Source organism: Alternaria triticimaculans (assembly GCF_023758025.1).
Source record: "Alternaria triticimaculans strain BMP 0046 chromosome Unknown scaffold_2, whole genome shotgun sequence".
Taxonomy (NCBI): Eukaryota; Fungi; Ascomycota; class Dothideomycetes; order Pleosporales; family Pleosporaceae; genus Alternaria; species Alternaria triticimaculans.
The window spans coordinates 3,110,679-3,129,276 of NW_026055959.1; the positions used below are offsets into that span (position 1 = coordinate 3,110,679).

Here is an 18,598-nt window from a genome sequence, read left to right on the forward strand (position 1 = left end):
ATGCCCGTAACAACGATCCCACACCCCTCCGCATCATCCTCTACCACTCTCACACCCGCCGCCAAACCAGTCTTCTTCTGGAAGCCGCGCGACGGCCACGGTTACCTCTGCCAATGGTACTGGTCCAAGTTCACCATCAACGACGAAACCTACGCAACCGCCGAGATGTGGATGATGGTACACAAAGCGCGTTGTTTTGGCGATGAAGAGATTGCGAAACAGATGTTGGAGACTACAAGCCCAAAAGAGCATAAAGATCTGGGACGAGAGGTCAAGGGGTTTGATGAGAAGGTTTGGGATGAGCGTATGTACTCCACGTTCTTCGCGGTACTTCTAGAAGGGGATGCTGACTGGGTGGCAGGAAAGATGGAGATTGTGAAGCTGGGCTCTTATCACAAGTTTACGATTAGCGAGGATGCGGAGAATTTAAGGAAGATGCTTTTAGCTACTAGCGATCGCGAGTTGGTCGAGGCTAGTCCACATGATAGGATTTGGGGCGTGGGGTTTGCGGAGAAGGATGCGGAGAAGAATCGGTATCGGTGGGGACAGAATCTTCTGGGAAGGGCGTTGATGGATGTTAGGAAGAGGCTGAGGGAGGAGGATTAGAAATGAGATGGAGGAAGACGTTCTCACAAATACATATGATGCAGATTGACCGGTGTATTGTTCAAGTACGATGGCTCGTTAGATATTCCCTGGAACAACAATGATACCGGGGAAATCCAACACCAACTTTCCTTTATATTTCGTCGTCACAACCATGCTCCTGGTACATACAGTGACCATTTTTCTGAATCGTAGCTCCATCTCTTTCTTGACGTCTCTCGTCCATGATGGTCCAAACGTCACACCAGCCCTCTGATATTCGTCCTGCACAAAGTCACTCCAGTCTAGTTCCAGTCGAACCTGGCGCAGTTTACCTAGGCTTCTGACCCTACCCAAGACATTGATCAAACGATGCAAGCACCCCAGTTTGCCTTGCCTGACTTGATCGATGATAACAGTAAGATCGGATGTTGGCACCGATGGCTCGCTCCGGTAGATAACACTATCGGTCTGGAGGATACTTTCGGTTAGAAACTCAAGGACATCGACACCGAGTGTGAGGCACTCCAAACTCGGCATTTGGTTTAACAATATGAGTGCACAACCGAGTTCTTCGAGTAACTTGGCTTGTGTTTTCCGAAGGCCTCCATCATCGCTTGGAGCCAAGGTTTTGAGTACGTACGGGTGGAGATGGGCATTATCGATGATGCTAAGACGGTGTTCCTGGGAATGTTGAAGCACAGACGAATCAGTGAAATGGGCCGGGTCGAAAAGGCCACGGATGGTAAAGAAAGGAATGGCAATCCTTCGTACACGGACTCTGTTCTTAGGCGCCAGGGCTCGATAGAAAGCTGCAACAATGGGGCGACAAGTGCGTTGGCTATCCGTTAATACGAATGTAAAGCTTTGGTACAAGTAGGAGAGTACTTCGTTTTCGAAGGTCCAATGCGTGCAGATAAGATTTAGGATAGTTTCCCAACGCTCGATATGAAGCTCGTCTTTCTGGGGCTTGTCTTTCTAAAGCTTGTCTTCCGAATCCAGTGTCGACTTGACCAGTGTCACTCTGATAGTCCGATCTGGGGTGTCGCTGACGATGTAGTCGTAAATCATCTGACGAGTCTCGCGTGCAAGGCGCATGATGCCGGCTTCTGGCTCGACCATACTAGATATTAATCGGGTGGATTAGTAGCTTCTACATGCTTGTACTTATAGCTGGGAATCCGATGAGTTTGTGATCAATACCGTCACGTTGGGTGACAGAGCAATCTTTCTGAGCGACAAATGACTTGACATACACATGACACCAAATTGAGTTGACCATCTGATGAAAGCATCGTCGGACGGATACATGCTGGTTACGCCGAACATATAGATACGTTCGGGTGTGTTGAAGGCATCCAGGCCCCAAAATTGCGAGTTCGACAAGCCATGAAACGTTGGTAAGTGCCTCCCGGATGTCCTGTGTTTGGATTGGTTTGTTGGTTGGTGTATCTGTCCATTCCGCACGACATGGAACGCGCATCGGTCATGGGAGGCCTGCCACGTCATCCGATTGATATCGATGAAGCGTGTGGTAAGGGTTGTCAGATGCTATTACTATGATTTCTCCAGGTACGTGGTCCGCGCATGGCATATTAAGGCCCGAGAAGGGTACGTAAGATTAGAACGGGTGCGAGACGCCCTCTAGGGCTGCCTCGGTTGCCATCTACAGATACTGCGATAGCGCGTTGTGACGAGCTATCCATGGCTTTTGCGAGTGATGTTGAAAGGAGCCCTCGGGCGTAATTGTGGAGCGAGCTGAGAGACGGAAGTACTCGTGTCTCTTGGTGCGGGGATACGTCAAGTCGACTAGAGGCGAGTGTGATTAGCAGCACTATCGGTGATAGGAGGCGCAACCGTATCGGTGATAGAGCGAGGCGGGACGGACGGAAGGCGAGCGAGGCAGTACGAGACCGTATCGAGATGAGCTCCGCGAAAGGTCGCTTTTGCCGTGTTGTGATATTTACGACGGCCTGACGCATACATCGGCTTCTGTCTGTTAGTATCTTAACAATAAACCACACCGTATGCTTCAGGGTATAGGTTGATGTAAGCAACATTGACGAGCCGGGCTGCTTCGCAATATGCGAACGGTAGGGCAGGTTTCGTGATGCCTGCGGTTTCACGGTTTTGGCGGCCAATCCATCGCCTCGGCTCCACAAGCGCCAACAAATGCGGAGGCGGCAGGCGCGCGACCGTATCACGTGTACGAAACACCACCTTGGCAACGTCACCCTCGTGTTGTCTTACGGAGACCAAGCGACTCTTACCTGCGATACACAACCTGCGCTGTCTGAACGAAGCGCGCTCACAGGCCGCAGACATGTCGACAATGATAACATTTGCCGCGAATAACGAGTTTTTCCGAAAGCGCAAAAGTGCGTATAGACCGTGCGCAACACAACAAGCAGCAGCAGCTAACAGCGTCGCGCAGGAGTCCATCGCGCCTGCGAATCATGCAAGAAGAGAAGAGTAAGTTCTAGCAGTAAACTTCTGAAGGCCATCCTTTGACGCTATACTAGAAAAGGTGCTCGCATACGTTTGATGATGACGAGGGAGCCACGGGTGGCGGCAGCGTTCCCCAAAGTGGTGGCGGAAGCAATCCGACATCCTCAGACAGCCCTTCTACGAACGGACATTATCATGATCCCAGGGGGGCGCGTGGAGACTACGGTCATGCTCAATCCACAATGCCGCCGCCGCAAAGCCCGGCCTCGGACCACACAGTCCAAACACCACCCAACTTCTTGGGCTATCTCAACCCTGAAGCCGTCTTGCGAGAGCAAGTTCACTCCGAGCGTGGAAAGACTGCTCAGTCGCCCAGCCATCCTCCCATTGGACAATGGATCGAAGAACGAGATCAGAGACAGGCATCGTCGCAAGTGGGTTCAGGCGCTTCGCGGATAGTAGAAACAGGTCCGCATTCCAACCAGGAGGCTCAGGTATCTAGGGCTCTCCTAACCTACCTAGACGCGGTCGGAGTTGATATACTCCCTTCTCGTATGAACCAAACTGCGCTTCTCGAGATCTACTTCAGCTACGTCCATCCGCTGCTCCCGCTTGTGGACAAGGAGCTGTTCTACGAGCAGTACAACTATGGCCGGGAACCTCGAATTCTGATGCAAGCAATTTGTATTGTCGCTTCGAAACACGCAACAGCCGCCAAGCACCTTTACTTGGGTAACGAGACCCAGCCACTCAATCCACGCGAGTTCTCTCAAAGGCTCTACAATGCCGTTATTGTTGGGATCGAAGCAAAGCTAGAGAAGAATCGCGTCGTGCTCATCCAAGTGCTTGCTCTCATATCGCTTCATTGCGAAGGTCCAGATGGCGCTGAGCAAGCCTCCATGCATCTTGCGCAAGCCATCCATCACGCGCATACATTCGGCCTTCAATTTGGACATCAATGGAAAAACCAAAGTTCGGAATCCCAAGGCAATCTGGAGGATGTCTTTTGGTGTCTTTGGAGTCTGGACAAGATTAACGCTTGTATGAACGGAAGACCTTTGCTGATGCATGATCGCGACAACAGTTTGAGACAACTCCCTCAAGATCCAGAAAAGAGATCAAGCCCATTTGGAATCTGGCTTCAAATCTCCGAGATGTTGGACAAGGTCATCGACTACTATAGGCCTGGCAGAGCTGCTGAAGAGACAGGCTGGGAAGGCGATGACTTCTTAGGATTTGAAGAGATGGTTGGAGATGGTGAAGACAAGCTCGATGGCCCTATCATGAGTAAATGGCTTCAAAATCTGGAATTTTATTTTTGCTAACCTTTTCAGGTCTCCTATCGCTTTTTCATCACACCATGTGCATGGCTTCCCACAAATCCCTCTCCATCAACGCGCCGGTCAAGTCAACACCCTCTTACGTCCGACAAAGTCTCTCCGCGACACGAGTGATTCATCTTCTTAACGCTGAATCCCCCGAGCTACTCCCACCGCTTCCGATCGTACCGTACGCACTCGGTGTAGCCCTCAGCGTGGTGTATCGTCACTTTCGCTCTCGCCGCCTCAAGGTCCACGTCAACCGCGCCACCGAAGAACTCAAGCAATGCGTCCGCCTTCTCGACCGATTACGAAACTCTTGGTGGTCTGCAGGCACGACAGCTGATCTCGGACGAGCTGTACTTAGCAATGCAGCAGGGCGCAACACTAACGCTGTCAACACACCGGTACCGGTTCCAGCCGAACCCCGACCGACCGAGCCGAAGACGGAGCCGCCAGCACCGCAAAACGCACATAACAACCAAATGCCACCACAAAACCAGTCGCAGCCATGGCCGCAGAACATGGGAGAGACGCCTATCGACCCTCGGCTCCAGCAACACCAAAATCATCCTCACGCCAACTCGCCCATGAACAGTCTTCTCAACCCGATAAGCGCTCCTACGCCCGGTCAACACCCCACAAGCAGCGAACGCGCAGATCGCGCGCCTATGACGGGCCCTCCTGCCGGATTTGGATTCGCTGAGCAGTCCCCGGACTGGCTGAATTTCGACGCTGCGTTTGAGAACTTTGAAGGCTTGTTGGGAAGTAGCGGTGCGGATCTGAGTAACGAGTTGTTCAAGCCGTTGAACTATGAGACACTGGAGGGATTCTTAGATCCTGCTGCTTAGGTATTCTTTGTACTATACAGGTTGTATTCGAGTTACCGGGGGCTACGTAATGATGAAACGTAGGCATATTGATTAGCTTTGATGGCGTTGTCTATGGCCCGCCTGTGCATTGTCTCCGTCGCGCTTCGATATGTGAGCATCAAAGCTTCCATGCTACAGTGATGTATTCGTCACGCTGCCTCCGTCTCTTCCCGCTTTGACGTTGTTCATTGTCATTATTTTGCGACGTCTTCCCCATACTTGGCCCCCAACTCAGACATTCTCTTCTTCCAAAACCCCAATCTAGCACTGTCACAAACATCCCCGCCCCCCTGACTGGCCCAAAGATCACCCGGGGGCAACGTCTCCATCCCAGCTTCACAAAGCTTTTCAATCTCATCTCCCGCAATCCGGAACCATGCCTCAGCAGCGGGTATGTGCAGATCAGTCTTTTTGCCCCTGCGTGTGGTTGGCGAGTGTTCAAGGGCTGTCACCAAGGTCATGCGGGCCATGCGAATCCCATTTGCAAGAACAGGAATGGTCTGCGCCCTATTGCTTGTGGCTAGGAGGGCGAGGAAAGTGTTGAAATTTTTCCACAAGGTCTTTGCAGTTTCAAGGTCCGCTGGTGATGGCGTATCTGAGAGGTACTGCTCAGGTCCTATGTTGACGAGTAAGCCAACGAACAAAGCAATTTCCGCATACAGTGGGCGTCTCTTACCTTGAAAGCGCTCTGTTATTTCCATACTCAAGTCCGGCAAGTCCCTCCACAATCTCTTGCCTCCATACCCCATCACGAGAGGTTCTCCTGGCTCAATGGGCACCGACGCCCCGGCGTGGCCTATGTGATCGATGACGACCGTTTCATGACTCTCGTTGATAGCGTCGGGAAGACTTGCCAGTTCCATAATGTAGTCCACCAGTGCTTTCAAAGCATCTTCGTCCGCGATCTTTTCTGCAGAGGTGAGATATATCCCAATGACGTCATACCAGGCTTTCGGTTCAGAGGACACGAGAGAAGCTGTTTTGGACGCCGAGTCTTTGGCCGAGGCTTTGCGAGTCGTTGTATCCTCAAACATGCGGTAGAGTTGCCACAGTGTGGAATCCTTTGCAATAGCCCTAGAATCCCCTTCAAAAAGGCGGCCTAACCAACCCTCTTCTTGATTCTGTAACCAATCGCTGGCCATGTTTGCTTCAGGTTACGGTTGAATAACTTTTCGAATGGAGACTGTAAGTCGTATATGTTAGGAATGTTCTTCGGTGGCTAAGTAAAGGCAGCAGAATATTGGAGGGAGTATCGATGGTCAGGTGACCATCGATCAACGGCAGCTGCGCCCTTTGCGAGTTGCGCAGCGCAAGGGCTAAACGCTGTGAATGAGCGAATAGTGCATGAGCTATCACGACTCCGACGTCTTCATATGTTCCTATGAAGCGACAATTGGAGCAATGACTATTCTGCAAACGACATCACCACATCATCAACATCACTCCACATCAACCCTGATTACCACGAAACAAAAAAACGCTCCAATATATATGTAATCATGCTACATGAGCCAGAAACAAGGGTATGCGCCATATCTCAATGTTTTCCTCCTTCTCCTCAAGAATGAACGCTACATATGCAGCCCAAGCCCAGCCATCGAACATACTTCTTTCGCTCTCTCTCTCGCAACAGCCCAAAGTTTCCCAGACAAAAACATTAGTATATGAACAAAAGGTTCCAGGTGTGTACACATCGGGAGGGTGATGGTGTAAGAATAGTGGTGGCGATGGTGGCGTTGGTAGCAGAGGTAGGAAGGCAAAGGTCTCTTGACTTAAGCCATTCCCTCGATGCCCTGCGAGAGGCGATCTTGCATAGCCTTGACGAGAACAGGCGGAACCGACTCATCAGTCGCACGAATCGTAATTCGGTACATCTATCACTTGTTAGCTTTCTCTTCTCCCCTATCATTTCATACCAACATACCTGCGTCTCAAAGTTCGGTTCCAGTCTCAACAAGCATCCAAACTTGCCCTCACTCGAATGCAGCACCGTCGCACCGACAATGTTCTTGCCATTAGGATCCACACCCGTCACAATACCCCACTTAAAGCCCTTGACCACCTTTTGCACGAAATCAGAGTCCATCGTTCTGTTCTTGTTGATCAGGCCGAAGATACTTTGGTGTTCGCGCGGTGCACCACCAATTTGCTTCCAGCGCTTGAAGAAGTCTTCTGCGCTAAGTTCGGCGCCTTCCATGTACTTGTGTAGAAGGACCGGAAGCTGGAGGGTTAGACCCTGAAGGGCTCCGGCGAGGTAGGATATGCGGATGGTGGGAGGGTCGATGAAGACGTTCTTGCATTCGAACATGATGGTCTGTTGTGTTTGGCCTTCGGGCGCGATGGAGGTGTCGGGTAAGCCCTTGATGTCCGTCTTCAGTGTTTCCGAAGACCGGTTGTCGAGAGTCGTGGTGAAAGATCCCATGGAGAACTGTGACTTGTTCGTGAAGTAGAAGATGAGAGCGCCCAACTGCCCGCGGTACTCTGTTCGTAGACCAATCTGTATTTGCTGGTCTTCATAGAGGACGCCTTCTGACCGAAGTAGGAGACGAGTATAACCAACCTCCCAGTCGGGACTGAGATGAGCTGCGCTTGCGAGATTTGGTGCTTTGGAAGCCTTGCTCAGATCCATGTTGAGATCCAGACCCTCTAAATCACTTGATATCGCTGCGACACCATTGGCGCCATTTGCCGCGCCGGTCTTGGCGTCCTTTGGTACGGGTTCGGTGAAGCTTCTCTTGACACCCGCAGATGTGTTCTGCCTTGCAAGACCAAATTCTTTGAGGTCCGCATTTGCATCCTTGCCACCAACCACCCACGTTCGCTTATCGCTAGTAGTGGCATGCTTCTGGTGTAATCGCGAAAGCAGTGCTGATGTCCGTTCTGGGTAGGGAGGCATCTCGTCGCATACGGTGCGGAGTAGATCGTCTGTCGGCATTGTGGCGAGGGTGAGGTATTCGCATGCTCTTTGCTGGAGTTCGGAATCGAGCGAGTGGCTGTAGGCGCGGAAAGCTTGAAGAAGCTGAGGCTTGATCTCGGGGAACAAGTTCACGTACTTGACGTAACACGATAGAAGTATCGCCCGTGTGGTTGACGAGCAGCCTCGCATCTTTGCGCTCAACGCCATGAACTGCTCGATTGGGCTGCATCCTTTGCTATCCGCAATCAAGTGGCCGAATTCTCCGAGCAGGTATCCACCGATCTTTACAAGCGTCTCGTGGCAGTCCGATTTGATGTACTGTAGGATAGTTTGCGCGGCGTACACTTGTAGCTCTTCGTTGTTCGTCGTGATCTGGATGACTCGCTGCCAGACTTCGTCGCTAACGTGGTCTCCGGCCATGGCGATTAGCCGTAGTGATATATCCACGTACCACTGAACATCAGTGGCGTACTTCTCGGTAAGAATTGCAATCTTGAGAACCATCTCTTCCCGTATCGCGTAGTCGGCAGATTGTAGGTATCGAAGGAGTTCGTTCACGATAGCTTGCGCGTTCGTTGGATCGCACATGCTGTATAATAGATCCAGACCCTGTCTTCGCACACTGATGTCCCTGTCTCTTAATGACCCGATGATGATTGCCTGGTGCTTCTTGATGGGGTCGAGGTTCTCAGATCGAGCAGCCAGATGCGTCATGGCTTCCAGTCCAAGATACCGCACGTTGGTTTCCCGAGATGCGATGAACTTGCCCAGCCGTTGCGATATTTGAACCATCAAGTCTTGCTCGGTGTCGAGATGTATTACGAGGTTGATCGCTTCGAAGAGGACGGCGTTTTGCGCGTTGTTCTGTTGTACGTTCTTGGGCATTTCGAGGGCTGAGTCCATGATCTTTTGGAGAGCTTCGCGAATCAGTTTCCGGATATGTGAGTCCTCTGTTTCTGTTAGTGCGAGTCTTCAGTAGTCGGAGAGTATACGTACCTGGAGGTGGGTAGTACTGCAGCAACTTGAGCAGCTTGACTAGTATCCACGGACACGGCACCTTGTAGTAGAAGTAGCCTTCGGCACACTCGTTGTCCACTACTATCCGCTTCAGCCTATTCGCTGCCTTGATGTAGCTTCCCTTGTACTGCTCGGTGTTGTCCTGAACAAGTGCCGTGACCAGCGAGGTTACGGAAAGTGCCACGCCCATATCGGGGTCGTCCATAAGCGATATTATGCGTTCCGCCCATTCATGTTGTACGATCGCAGGATGTTTTCGGTATAATCGCAGGAGGGTAAGGGCGGCCTTCTTCTTCACAAATGCCTTGGAGGCCCTATCCGACGTCAGCTTGGCCACGAAACCCGTCTCATGCCACTCACGGTGATATCAGAAGCCTGTGGACCTCGGCGCTTAGTGCCTCACCCAACTCCTTTCCACCAACGTTCGCAATCGCATGCAGCGCCAGACAGTTGTTAAGCTCATTGTGGTCCAGCAGGTCTTTCCTGATGCTGTTAACGACCAGGTGTAGCAGTTCGTGCTCCTCGTGTAGGAATAGGGTAACGGCGAGGTATCCGATCTGCTTTTCCGAGTATTTGGTCGCGGAGATGAGGTTGACCGCTTCGAGATGTCCGAAATCGACGTTCCATCCGAGGATGTATATGTAGAGGAGCTGCGAGAGTCAGTAATAGGGCAGGAGTGTCGGTGAGTGGCGTGTGTACCTTGCAAACGTATTTCTTCTTCTGGTAGCCATTCAGGCCGGCATCTGGGGGTTATTCTGTCAGAGCAGGTCATGTGGAAGGTGTATCCAAGGAGAAGTACCTCTGAACTTTTGCCTGCAATACTGTTAGCCTTCTGGACATGCTTAAACTCGGCAGCGTGTACCCACCGTATGTTGGCCAATTCCTTGTTGATGCGCTTCTCTTCCAGTTCTCTCGCGCGAGCATTCCTGAGGTCTGCGATGAACGAAACCAATCCTGTCCGCGTGTGAGCTTCGGTCCGTTGTTCGTGGGCATGCCGTCATGTACCTCGCATCGTGGGCACGTTGCCCGACTGCTCCCGGCTGAAGAGGCCTCCACCAGCCCTCGCTGCCATCTTGGAAGTGACCGAGGCCGCCATGCTGGTGGTAGTAGACGACGTGGTGGGTGGGCGGTTCCCACCTGGTAAGTAGCCCGACAATGCGGCGGCGGTAGTGGTGGTGCGCTATGGAATGGTGCGGTACGGGCCTCGAGGCAGGGTTTATGCCGGCGTGCGCGCTGCGGAGCGGAGGTCGATAGTTCGCGAAAGGGGCGCCTGTCAGCGCTTTCTAGACGCTGGCTGCAGGCTTATGGCGCAATCGAGAGCAGGACATGGAATTGGAACGAGCAAGGAAGACGCACAACACCCCGGCAAGCTATCTAGTTGTTTCTCTGCATGCACGACTGACGGGGGGAATAAGTGTATGTTCTACACATGGATGCCAAGCAAACAGGGTCTAGCGTGTAGCTCCTGCCCGTGCGAGTCAAAGTAGGAGCAAGACATCGCGATCTTGACCCTTATGGCAAGTGCAGGCTCCATGCATTTAACAGATGGTAGTACTGGACCAAATACCTCTGGGCATTACCGCGACAGCCTCGAAATCTAATGTGCATACGCCTCCGACCGTACCGCCGCTCTCCCCCGAGCTCCGCAAGCTATCGATGAGATGCCACCCGCAACACGATGAGGAACATAGAGACTAAGGAGACAGCGGCCACGTCCGCTATACAAAACATGCATCTCAGAAACACGACCGCCTTGACGATGGCTGTCTGGATTCGTTGTACGGTCCATACCCAGGGCAAGGACATGAGTCGAGAGAAACACGCGCATCCAAAGCAAGACGCGTCAACGCGCCAATCACGAACACAAGACACGACAATATAAGTCTGAACATTCAAATCATCATTCACTGATATCAGGTATACCCTCGATCCTTCGACCGTCCCATGTAAACGCCAAAAACACCCTCTCATGCTACACGCCACCGCGCACCCCCATACACCTCAGACTCTCATACCATATCCATGTCTCTACTTGCTAGTAGTAAAGTCGGTCTCCAAGCTGCTCGACCCGTTGTTCTCAGCGTGACCGCAGTTGCACGCGTCCTCTGTCCGCTTTCCGCATGCGCATGCTGAGGAGTCGGTGGGGAGCTTGTTCTCGGTGGCGGCTTTGTCGCAGGCTATTGAAACGTTAGTATACATGTATGGGGTATAAAGTGGATAGGTGGTAGGCGGTAGGTGGTGCTATTGGGGATACGGACTGGGGAGAGAGGGCATAAGGTGAAGGAAAGAAGGGAGCGACATACTGCATTGAAGAGCAGGCTGCTTTCCACACGAGCACTTTGCCTCTTGAGCGCACACGCAGGTGCCGTTGTTACGTCCGCAGCAGACCATCTTGGATGTTGTGGTGGTTGGTTGGTAGAGTTGAGGATGGAGTTGTAGTTGTTGGTTTGCGAGATCGAAGGTAAGATTGGAAAGTAGTGTAGGTAGTATTGATAGTTGAACTGTAGATACCTTCAATACGTCGACAGACAGCCCTTCTTTATACCCAACTACTCTTCCATGTACTATGTCATGGACCCTGGATTGCTAGCGCGTGAATCCACGTGAGTGGCTCGTCTGGCCAATCAGCGCGCTCTTGATTACGCTGATGCTGCGGAGTGAGGCTCAGGACTCGCAGGCGCCACCGTGCTGATTATTCACTGCTTTTTGCTTCTCTTCCATTTGTTGGAGATCATTTGAGGGTTATCTGATTGATATGTACGGTGGTTCGTAAGTGGCGTGAGGTGGTGTTAGGTGGGAGTCTCACTCGAAACATGTAGTTCAGATGTAGTGGCGACCACAACCATTCGATCCCACCTCATCAACAGCAATACCAGTTGTAGTTGTCATAAGTGGAGAGTGCATTATTAAGAAGAAGTAGTGTAGATACTAAAAACATAAGACATAACCATCATCGAAATCATTGCGGCGCCGTATTGGTCCGCTTCATGCCTTTACCCTTTAACCGTTCCCTCGCCGGTGACTCCTTGACCATTGTCTTCGGAGACACCTCTTCAATTTCACCAATAACCTCCCGAACCCTCACAGGAGTCCGTGGCCGCTCATCTGAATTGGTCTCACTTGCAAGCGTAGAGCCCCTAGCCCTCCCCGGCGACATGCTAGGCGCATCCGTAGTAGCCCTGCGAGCCAGCTCTCTGACTCTCCCCGGCGAGGCGCCTCCAGGGCTACCCAGTGTGCTGATGTCGCCAGAAGAGCGACGCCCTTGGTGCTTAGACAGAGACTGTCTAATGCGAGAGTATTGCGTCCATTTGGTCAGTCTGGAAGTCCTTAGTACTTCCCCGACGGCTTCTTGGAGTTCTCTTACCGCATTGTTCTGCAGCGCCTGGAGCAGCACAATCGCGTTTTGGTGGTCTCGGCTAGCTGTTGATGGGGATTGCTGCGCGAGACCTGCTTCTGTTGCGTTGGCGTGCTCTTTGATTGTTTCGAGGAGGCCGCTGTCCTCTTTTATCTCTTCGGCAATGGCTGCAGCGCCCTCAAGTGTTTGGGCGAGTAGGCCTAGGCCGAGTAGTCCTTCGGATCGGGCTTCGGGGTAGAAACGCTGCCGTACGAGTTGGGCGATCGGCTTGGCTATCTGGGGTACTTGTAAGATCTGTATTTGCACTGCTTCAACATCTTTTTCGGCGTTGGGCCGTCCGAGATATCGCAGCATGGCGACGATGGTGCGACCAAGCTCGATCATTGGGTTCTTCATGGTAGTGCTTGGTAATGGTGCGGACGGAGCGAGGGCTTGCTCGACAATGTGGGAGAAGATTACGGTGTCGGCTGAGATGTCTGGGTCGATGGCTTCTGTGTCCGGGCCGACAGTCTCGTACATGACCTTTTCGATGTTGTAGAAGTTGCCGGTGACGAGTTTGCATAGCATAGCCGCTGCCTCGCCACGGACTGAAGGATCGTCCAGTACGAGCATGCGACAACACGCTTCCATGAGTCCGGCATCTGCAAGCAAAGCCCTGTTAGCCTCTGGAAACGTAAGATGCCGCATGAAACCAGCTGCAGCATAAAGAAGGGCAGGCTTAGTGCTCTTCTTGAGAATCACAATCAATCGAACGTGAAGTTCCATGATCTTGACCATGTCTATGCAAACCTCATCAGACATGGCCAGATTTCCGACCATGACACAAGCGCATATTGTAGATGGGTATGCGCTCTCCCAAGGTGCGCGGAGCTTTGCTTCCAGCCTCTCGATAACAGGACTTCTGACGTTGAAGCTCCGTGCAAACACATCTGTTGCTGAAGCGGCAGATAGCAGCCCAATGAGTTGAGCCATCAGAAGAACCTGCGCCTCGTCCGATGTGGTGGTTTCCGCGTTTTTGCTTGTCGCGAGTTCCTGGAAGACGGCTTCGATGTCCTCTGGCTCCAATCGGGCCTCAAACTCCAGCATCAGGGTGACAAGATCGTCGAGAAGTTTCGGTGTTGCTATCCTTTGCTGGAACTCTGGGTCTTGGAGGTAATGTACCAGGATGGCCACGTACTCCAGATGATGGTCTTCATCGTATTGCAGTGCCACGTTCAACAGACTCTTGAATGTCTCCAGCGAAACCTCGTCTTTGAACTGGGCGTCGCTCAGGTTGCTTGTGGTCCAGCTCAGCAGGTCCGTGGCGTAATCCAGGGCTGCTTCCGGAATTCTGTCTAGTACTAGGAAGGTGCATATTGTGGCATCCAGTCTGAGCGCAGCCGCTGCAGCTTTGCCGGGTTCTATCTGCATGAGCTGCATGTCTGGAGGATCCTGTGGCATTGCTCACCAAAATCATTACAAAGATTGAAAAGTACGGCCAAAGTGGTCAAGCGTAGTTCTGGCGAGGGAAGGCAGCCAGCGATGGCACCGAGCTCTCTCACGGCGAGCTCTCTGTTGGTATCTTGACTCCAGTCAGACTGTTTGCGTCATACGAGGGCCCCTTCAGGTTACAGTACCATTATCAGCAACCGAGTTGCCAATGACTCTCAGGTATTGCTTTGCTACGGGATCTTCATGGCGAACGGTGGACAAGCCACGAAGAGCATAAGCAAGGATGCCGCTGTCGCGGAACGGGGCCTGCCATCTTTCTACACAGTGTCAGCAGGGTTGGCTTTGAACAGAGGCATAACATACTCCGACCGCCAACGGCCGTCCCAAACAGCTGCAAGGTCTTCTCTACGGCCTCTGTGTCCCCACTTGCTGCAAACGCATCGAGCTTATGCACGTAACCTGTGAGGACAGCGGTCTGGCCTGCAGGGTTGCCTTGGAGTAGGCGCTCTAAAGACGCTATATAGTCGCCAAGCTCCTCATTGGATAATGGCATATCGCAAAAGTGTGAAGATGAAGAAACGCAGTCGCTCAAAGTCGTGGCAAAGCTCAAGAGTGCATAGTGGCGGTAGAGATTGCGCAAGGATGAAACGGCTACTCGCAGTCGTCCGGAGCCGCCGTGCAGGTGATGGCTACTAGTCGGATTGGTTTCAGGAGAACTCCAGAAAAAGTGCAATCAATAGTTCAGCCACTTGTTTTTTGCAGATGCGGAAAGAAACGGGGTGAGTTCCTGCGGCAGCGTCGACCCACCACGCGGTTGGCCTTGCCTTTGGCCGGTTCCGTTGGACCCCTGGACACAGATCCCTTGGCGGCAATTGAGCGATCTGGCACCGAACATTCACCACCACAGACGTCGAGCATCACGCCCTCACCCGCACTTCTTCCGACTACCGACCCTCGTTTAACCCGTTTACAACAACCAATTCGCCAACATGACGCGCGCTACGCAGACCATCAGCATTGGCATGCTCCTCACCTCCGTATGCAGCCCCTTACCTCTACATATACAAGATTGGATGCTAACATGTGACAGATCTACCTCTCACTGTTCCTCCAAGTCGTCCCGCTGCCTCAGAAGATCCAAGAGGAGATTGTCCCTTTCGTAAGTCTCACCTTTACTTAGAAGCCTTGGCCCACCTTTACCATCTCCATTGTTATTGTACTGGGCTGCCGCTAACCAAACCATAGCTACCCTTCTGGGCCCTCATCTCTTTCGGCGCATACCTTCTCTTCAAGCTCGGCTGGGGAGTCTTCACCTTCAACGACGTACCCGACGCGCACAAGGAGCTCATGCAGCAAATAGCGGAGGCGCGGAAAGACCTTCAGGCAAAGGGCGTGGACGTCGGCGAAGATTAGACGAGATGGAAGGGCGCAGCATAATTGGTGTTATTTTGGGGCATAGGATGGAATATCACAAGATATGTAATGGATGGGTATTTGAATGGCAAGATGACTGTATGGGTATTGCCGAATTCGAGGCTCAGGCTGCCGCAGCGGCTTCGGCCTTCTTCTGCGCCTGCTTCAACTTCTTCTCCGTCCTCATAAACTCCCGAATGCCCACGGGTATATCGTCAAACAACTTGTCTTTCTCCGCATCATCGAACCCGGTGTCCCAATTAGTCTCACTGCCACCACCGTCGTCGTCCATACTCGTAGCAATATGACTCGGTGATGTGTCTCCCGCTACCATGCTTCCTGTGCCTTTACCTTCCTGCCGCTGTGCCTGCATTGCCGCTCTGGCTTGGGCGCTCTTCTCTGCCCACTCTTCCATCTCATCCCGGTACATGTCCCATACACAGTTCACGCATCCAGACATGCAGCAGTTGTCTGGTTCCTCGGGTCGCGGAGGGACTAGTACGCCGGCAACGTTCTGGGACGATTTCATGATTTCCTGTTTGCGTTCTTCCAAGGCTGTGGTAGACCCAAAGATGATACGGGCTTTTGCAAATGTCTCTTCCTTTTGTGTCTTCGGTGGCTCTTTTGGCGGCTCGGGCGTTGTGTGGGATAGTGGCTGTACTTCCGACAGCGGTTTCTTCAGCATATCTGGATCTTGTTAGTTCGAGTACCGCTGGCGATGTGGGCGAGGGTCCAACCTGCATAGAAGCCGGTGATAGGCCTGGCTTGTTCGCCTTCTGGTGCAACATAGCCCTTGTAGCGACGCTGTATCCGATTGCTATTCTGTATCCCCATCTGCCCTGTCTTTATCGAGGCACGCGACCTGCGCCATGTCTTAAAGCACGAAGCGCAGAGCTCCTGGCGCAATGCCAGTTGCCCGGAGTATGCGATGCGTTCCATTGGTCCCACGAAACGATCAAGAAATAAAGCTATCAAGGGCGCTGCAGTATACTTGGCAGTAGCATATCGAGATAGAGCACTTTCCTCAGTTCGCTAGCAGATTGAGAGTAGCGATTGACCGTTCGACGTCATTTTGCGCCGCCTTCCCTGGCCTCGGCAAAAGCTGCAGCGAATGCCGACAGGGTAATAACACGCGCCTGACGCGTCCCACTCACCACCATCGTCTCTTACCCCACCAGCACGCATACTACAAACTCTGGTGTATTTTTACAGATAGGACGTTTAAATTACGCGCAACCATTACTTGAGTCATTGATAGAGCACGCGATAACACCATGGAATTACTCCCAGCCAAACGCAAAAGGACCAACTCGCCCAGTCCACCCGCGTCCAGTCCTTTGAGGAAAGCTCCGCGACGGGCGTCTTTTGCGTCCCCTACCAAAGCCAGTCTTGCCCGTAACTATCCGAACCTTCTCTCTGCATCTCCGAAGCGCAACCCAAACCGACCTGTAGCAGCTAGAAATGGCTCCAGAGGAAGGGAAGAGACCGAAGTGGAACTACCCAGTGAGAGCGACCTGCCAGAACTCCCAGGGACACCATCACAGAACAACCGTGCAACTTCAAAGCAACCGCGACGAACAATACTATTCTCTTCACCAAGCAAACGACCCCCGCGCGTCAGAGATCCCGTCAAGCAAGCCCCACTGAGTTCGAGAGCGCCAGCAGTACAATCAGACGATTTCGCAGGGACGGTAGACGATGGTCCAGTGGAGGACATGACCGAGGAGATAACTCAAGAAGTGGTACAGAAGAGGCAGCCTCCAGATCCAGAAATTGAGAGAAGGAAACAGGAAAAGGCGCGTCTACAGCGTGAAGTGCAAAAGCTGGAGTCTCAGGTGTCAAGATGCATCGAAGAAGTCGTTAAGGAGCAGCGCCGCGGTCCGGAAGATTATCTGCGGTCTTCAGAGCGCGACAGTCTGGAGTGAGTCTAAACCCCTCCCCGATAGCCAAACTGTGACTGACACAATACCAGGAAGTTCATATCCGACATCAGCGGCACCAATACAGAGCCAGAGAAGCCAGCACCTGTATCGAGTCTGCTCTGTTCATTCCTACCATTCGCCGCCCTCTCCGTTCCTCCACAACGGCCGAAACAAGAGGAAAAGCCCGTCCCATCGCATCGCCCGGTCGAACTCGTGGATCCTTTGCCATACCTTCAGATGTTCACATCACTCAACTTCTCCACACAACTCAGCCTGCCCCGCGACAAGATATTCCCAACCTCACGGCGGGTCCTTCAGAAACATACCATCGACATTGCGGGCCCACAGAAGCTGTTGATAGCCCAAGTCTCGATCACCATCGACGCGTTGGCGAATGAGATAATCGAAATGCAACTTCTACGACTCTCACCGTGGGCTGAGCGTGAATTGGGCACCTTTGTTCGCGCGAAAGCGCGGGAAAGAGATATTGGCAATGCTTCCTGGGCTATGGATACGTACTGGGAGATTGCAAAGAAGCGAGCACAACACTGGCACAAGTGCGAGACTGCGTTCCCGCATCTACTTGTAGGCCGGACCTCAGCCGACACGGAGAACACACAACGACTGCAACTAGGCAAACCCGCGACGACTGTCACACGCAAAGACCTGAGCAGGAACTTGGGACGTGATACCCTGATCTTGCAAGACAAACACGTCCTCCTGAAGCTCAACTGGCAAATCAGCTTCGATTGGACAGGCGAAGCGGAGTCGGACGTCAGCGCCGAGGCTGCGCTCCCTCGGGTATGGTCAGAGACAGACGACGGCGGCTCAGCGTTGAACAAGATACCCGGGACATTCGCTTCTCTAGTGCACAGTAAGGGCATTTTCCAGGCCACTAAGGTCATGGTATCCCTATTATTTCCCCAATAGATCATTTCTACACTTCAAGTTTTGCTCACACGTGACTTTTAGATACTGCGATGCACTGGGTGTTTTTGTGGGGGGATCTACCCCTAGGGGTACTCAGGGGCCTCTTGGGCTAGGAGCCCACCAAGTATAGGGCTTCGGCCGCCTGGTCTGGGTTCTGTTTGGCCAGGAGCTCCGTGCGGTTGACGGTTCCTGTATTGGAGCAGTCAGGGGCTCCTGGCCTTATTCTTACTACCGTCGATGGCTGGGCCATCCAAGTCCACAACATGTGGCAAATTGAGGTGCTCAGGGGGGCGTATGCCCATATCACTGGGCTGGAGTGGGTGGTGGAGGAGGAGACCATCGTGGTGTGGAGAGGGGGGGAGTCAGGGGGTGAGGAGGGGGGTGTTGTT

The 18,598-nt window shown here is 52.6% G+C and overlaps 8 protein-coding genes across 8 annotated transcripts; 4 read left to right on the top strand and 4 right to left on the bottom strand.

Annotated features, from left to right (window-relative positions):
• Positions 1-606, top strand: J4E78_002705 (uncharacterized protein; the record flags this gene model as incomplete). The annotated part of the gene is made up of 2 exons (XM_049363350.1): positions 1-6; positions 85-606. 2 exons carry the CDS (start codon positions 1-3, stop codon positions 604-606), a joined length of 528 nt encoding a protein of 175 aa, XP_049225942.1.
• A 3,710-nt stretch (positions 607-4,316) lies between these two features.
• On the top strand, positions 4,317-5,203 carry J4E78_002706 (uncharacterized protein; the record flags this gene model as incomplete). Its single annotated transcript, XM_049363351.1, has 2 exons — positions 4,317-4,320; positions 4,368-5,203. The coding sequence occupies 2 exons, from the start codon at positions 4,317-4,319 to the stop codon at positions 5,201-5,203; spliced, it is 840 nt and encodes a 279-aa protein (XP_049225943.1).
• A 1,793-nt stretch (positions 5,204-6,996) lies between these two features.
• On the bottom strand, positions 6,997-10,254 carry J4E78_002707 (uncharacterized protein; the record flags this gene model as incomplete). Its single annotated transcript, XM_049363352.1, has 8 exons — positions 6,997-7,098; positions 7,149-9,091; positions 9,138-9,472; positions 9,519-9,808; positions 9,858-9,901; positions 9,958-9,971; positions 10,025-10,112; positions 10,164-10,254. The coding sequence occupies 8 exons, from the start codon at positions 10,252-10,254 to the stop codon at positions 6,997-6,999; spliced, it is 2,907 nt and encodes a 968-aa protein (XP_049225944.1).
• A 932-nt stretch (positions 10,255-11,186) lies between these two features.
• J4E78_002708 (uncharacterized protein) lies at positions 11,187-11,549 on the bottom strand (the record flags this gene model as incomplete). Its single annotated transcript, XM_049363353.1, has 2 exons — positions 11,187-11,335; positions 11,462-11,549. The coding sequence occupies 2 exons, from the start codon at positions 11,547-11,549 to the stop codon at positions 11,187-11,189; spliced, it is 237 nt and encodes a 78-aa protein (XP_049225945.1).
• A 568-nt stretch (positions 11,550-12,117) lies between these two features.
• On the bottom strand, positions 12,118-13,932 carry J4E78_002709 (uncharacterized protein; the record flags this gene model as incomplete). The annotated part of the gene is made up of 1 exon (XM_049363354.1): positions 12,118-13,932. The coding sequence occupies one exon, from the start codon at positions 13,930-13,932 to the stop codon at positions 12,118-12,120; it is 1,815 nt and encodes a 604-aa protein (XP_049225946.1).
• A 1,001-nt stretch (positions 13,933-14,933) lies between these two features.
• Positions 14,934-15,357, top strand: J4E78_002710 (uncharacterized protein; the record flags this gene model as incomplete). The annotated part of the gene is made up of 3 exons (XM_049363355.1): positions 14,934-14,981; positions 15,035-15,103; positions 15,190-15,357. 3 exons carry the CDS (start codon positions 14,934-14,936, stop codon positions 15,355-15,357), a joined length of 285 nt encoding a protein of 94 aa, XP_049225947.1.
• A 124-nt stretch (positions 15,358-15,481) lies between these two features.
• Positions 15,482-16,296, bottom strand: J4E78_002711 (uncharacterized protein; the record flags this gene model as incomplete). Its single annotated transcript, XM_049363356.1, has 2 exons — positions 15,482-16,044; positions 16,068-16,296. The coding sequence occupies 2 exons, from the start codon at positions 16,294-16,296 to the stop codon at positions 15,482-15,484; spliced, it is 792 nt and encodes a 263-aa protein (XP_049225948.1).
• Positions 16,297-16,631: 335 nt separating this feature from the next.
• Positions 16,632-18,185, top strand: J4E78_002712 (uncharacterized protein; the record flags this gene model as incomplete). The annotated part of the gene is made up of 2 exons (XM_049363357.1): positions 16,632-17,278; positions 17,330-18,185. Coding segments are annotated over 2 exons (1,503 nt in total), but the record flags the coding sequence as incomplete, so codon positions are not given.
• Positions 18,186-18,598: the final 413 nt, after the last annotated feature.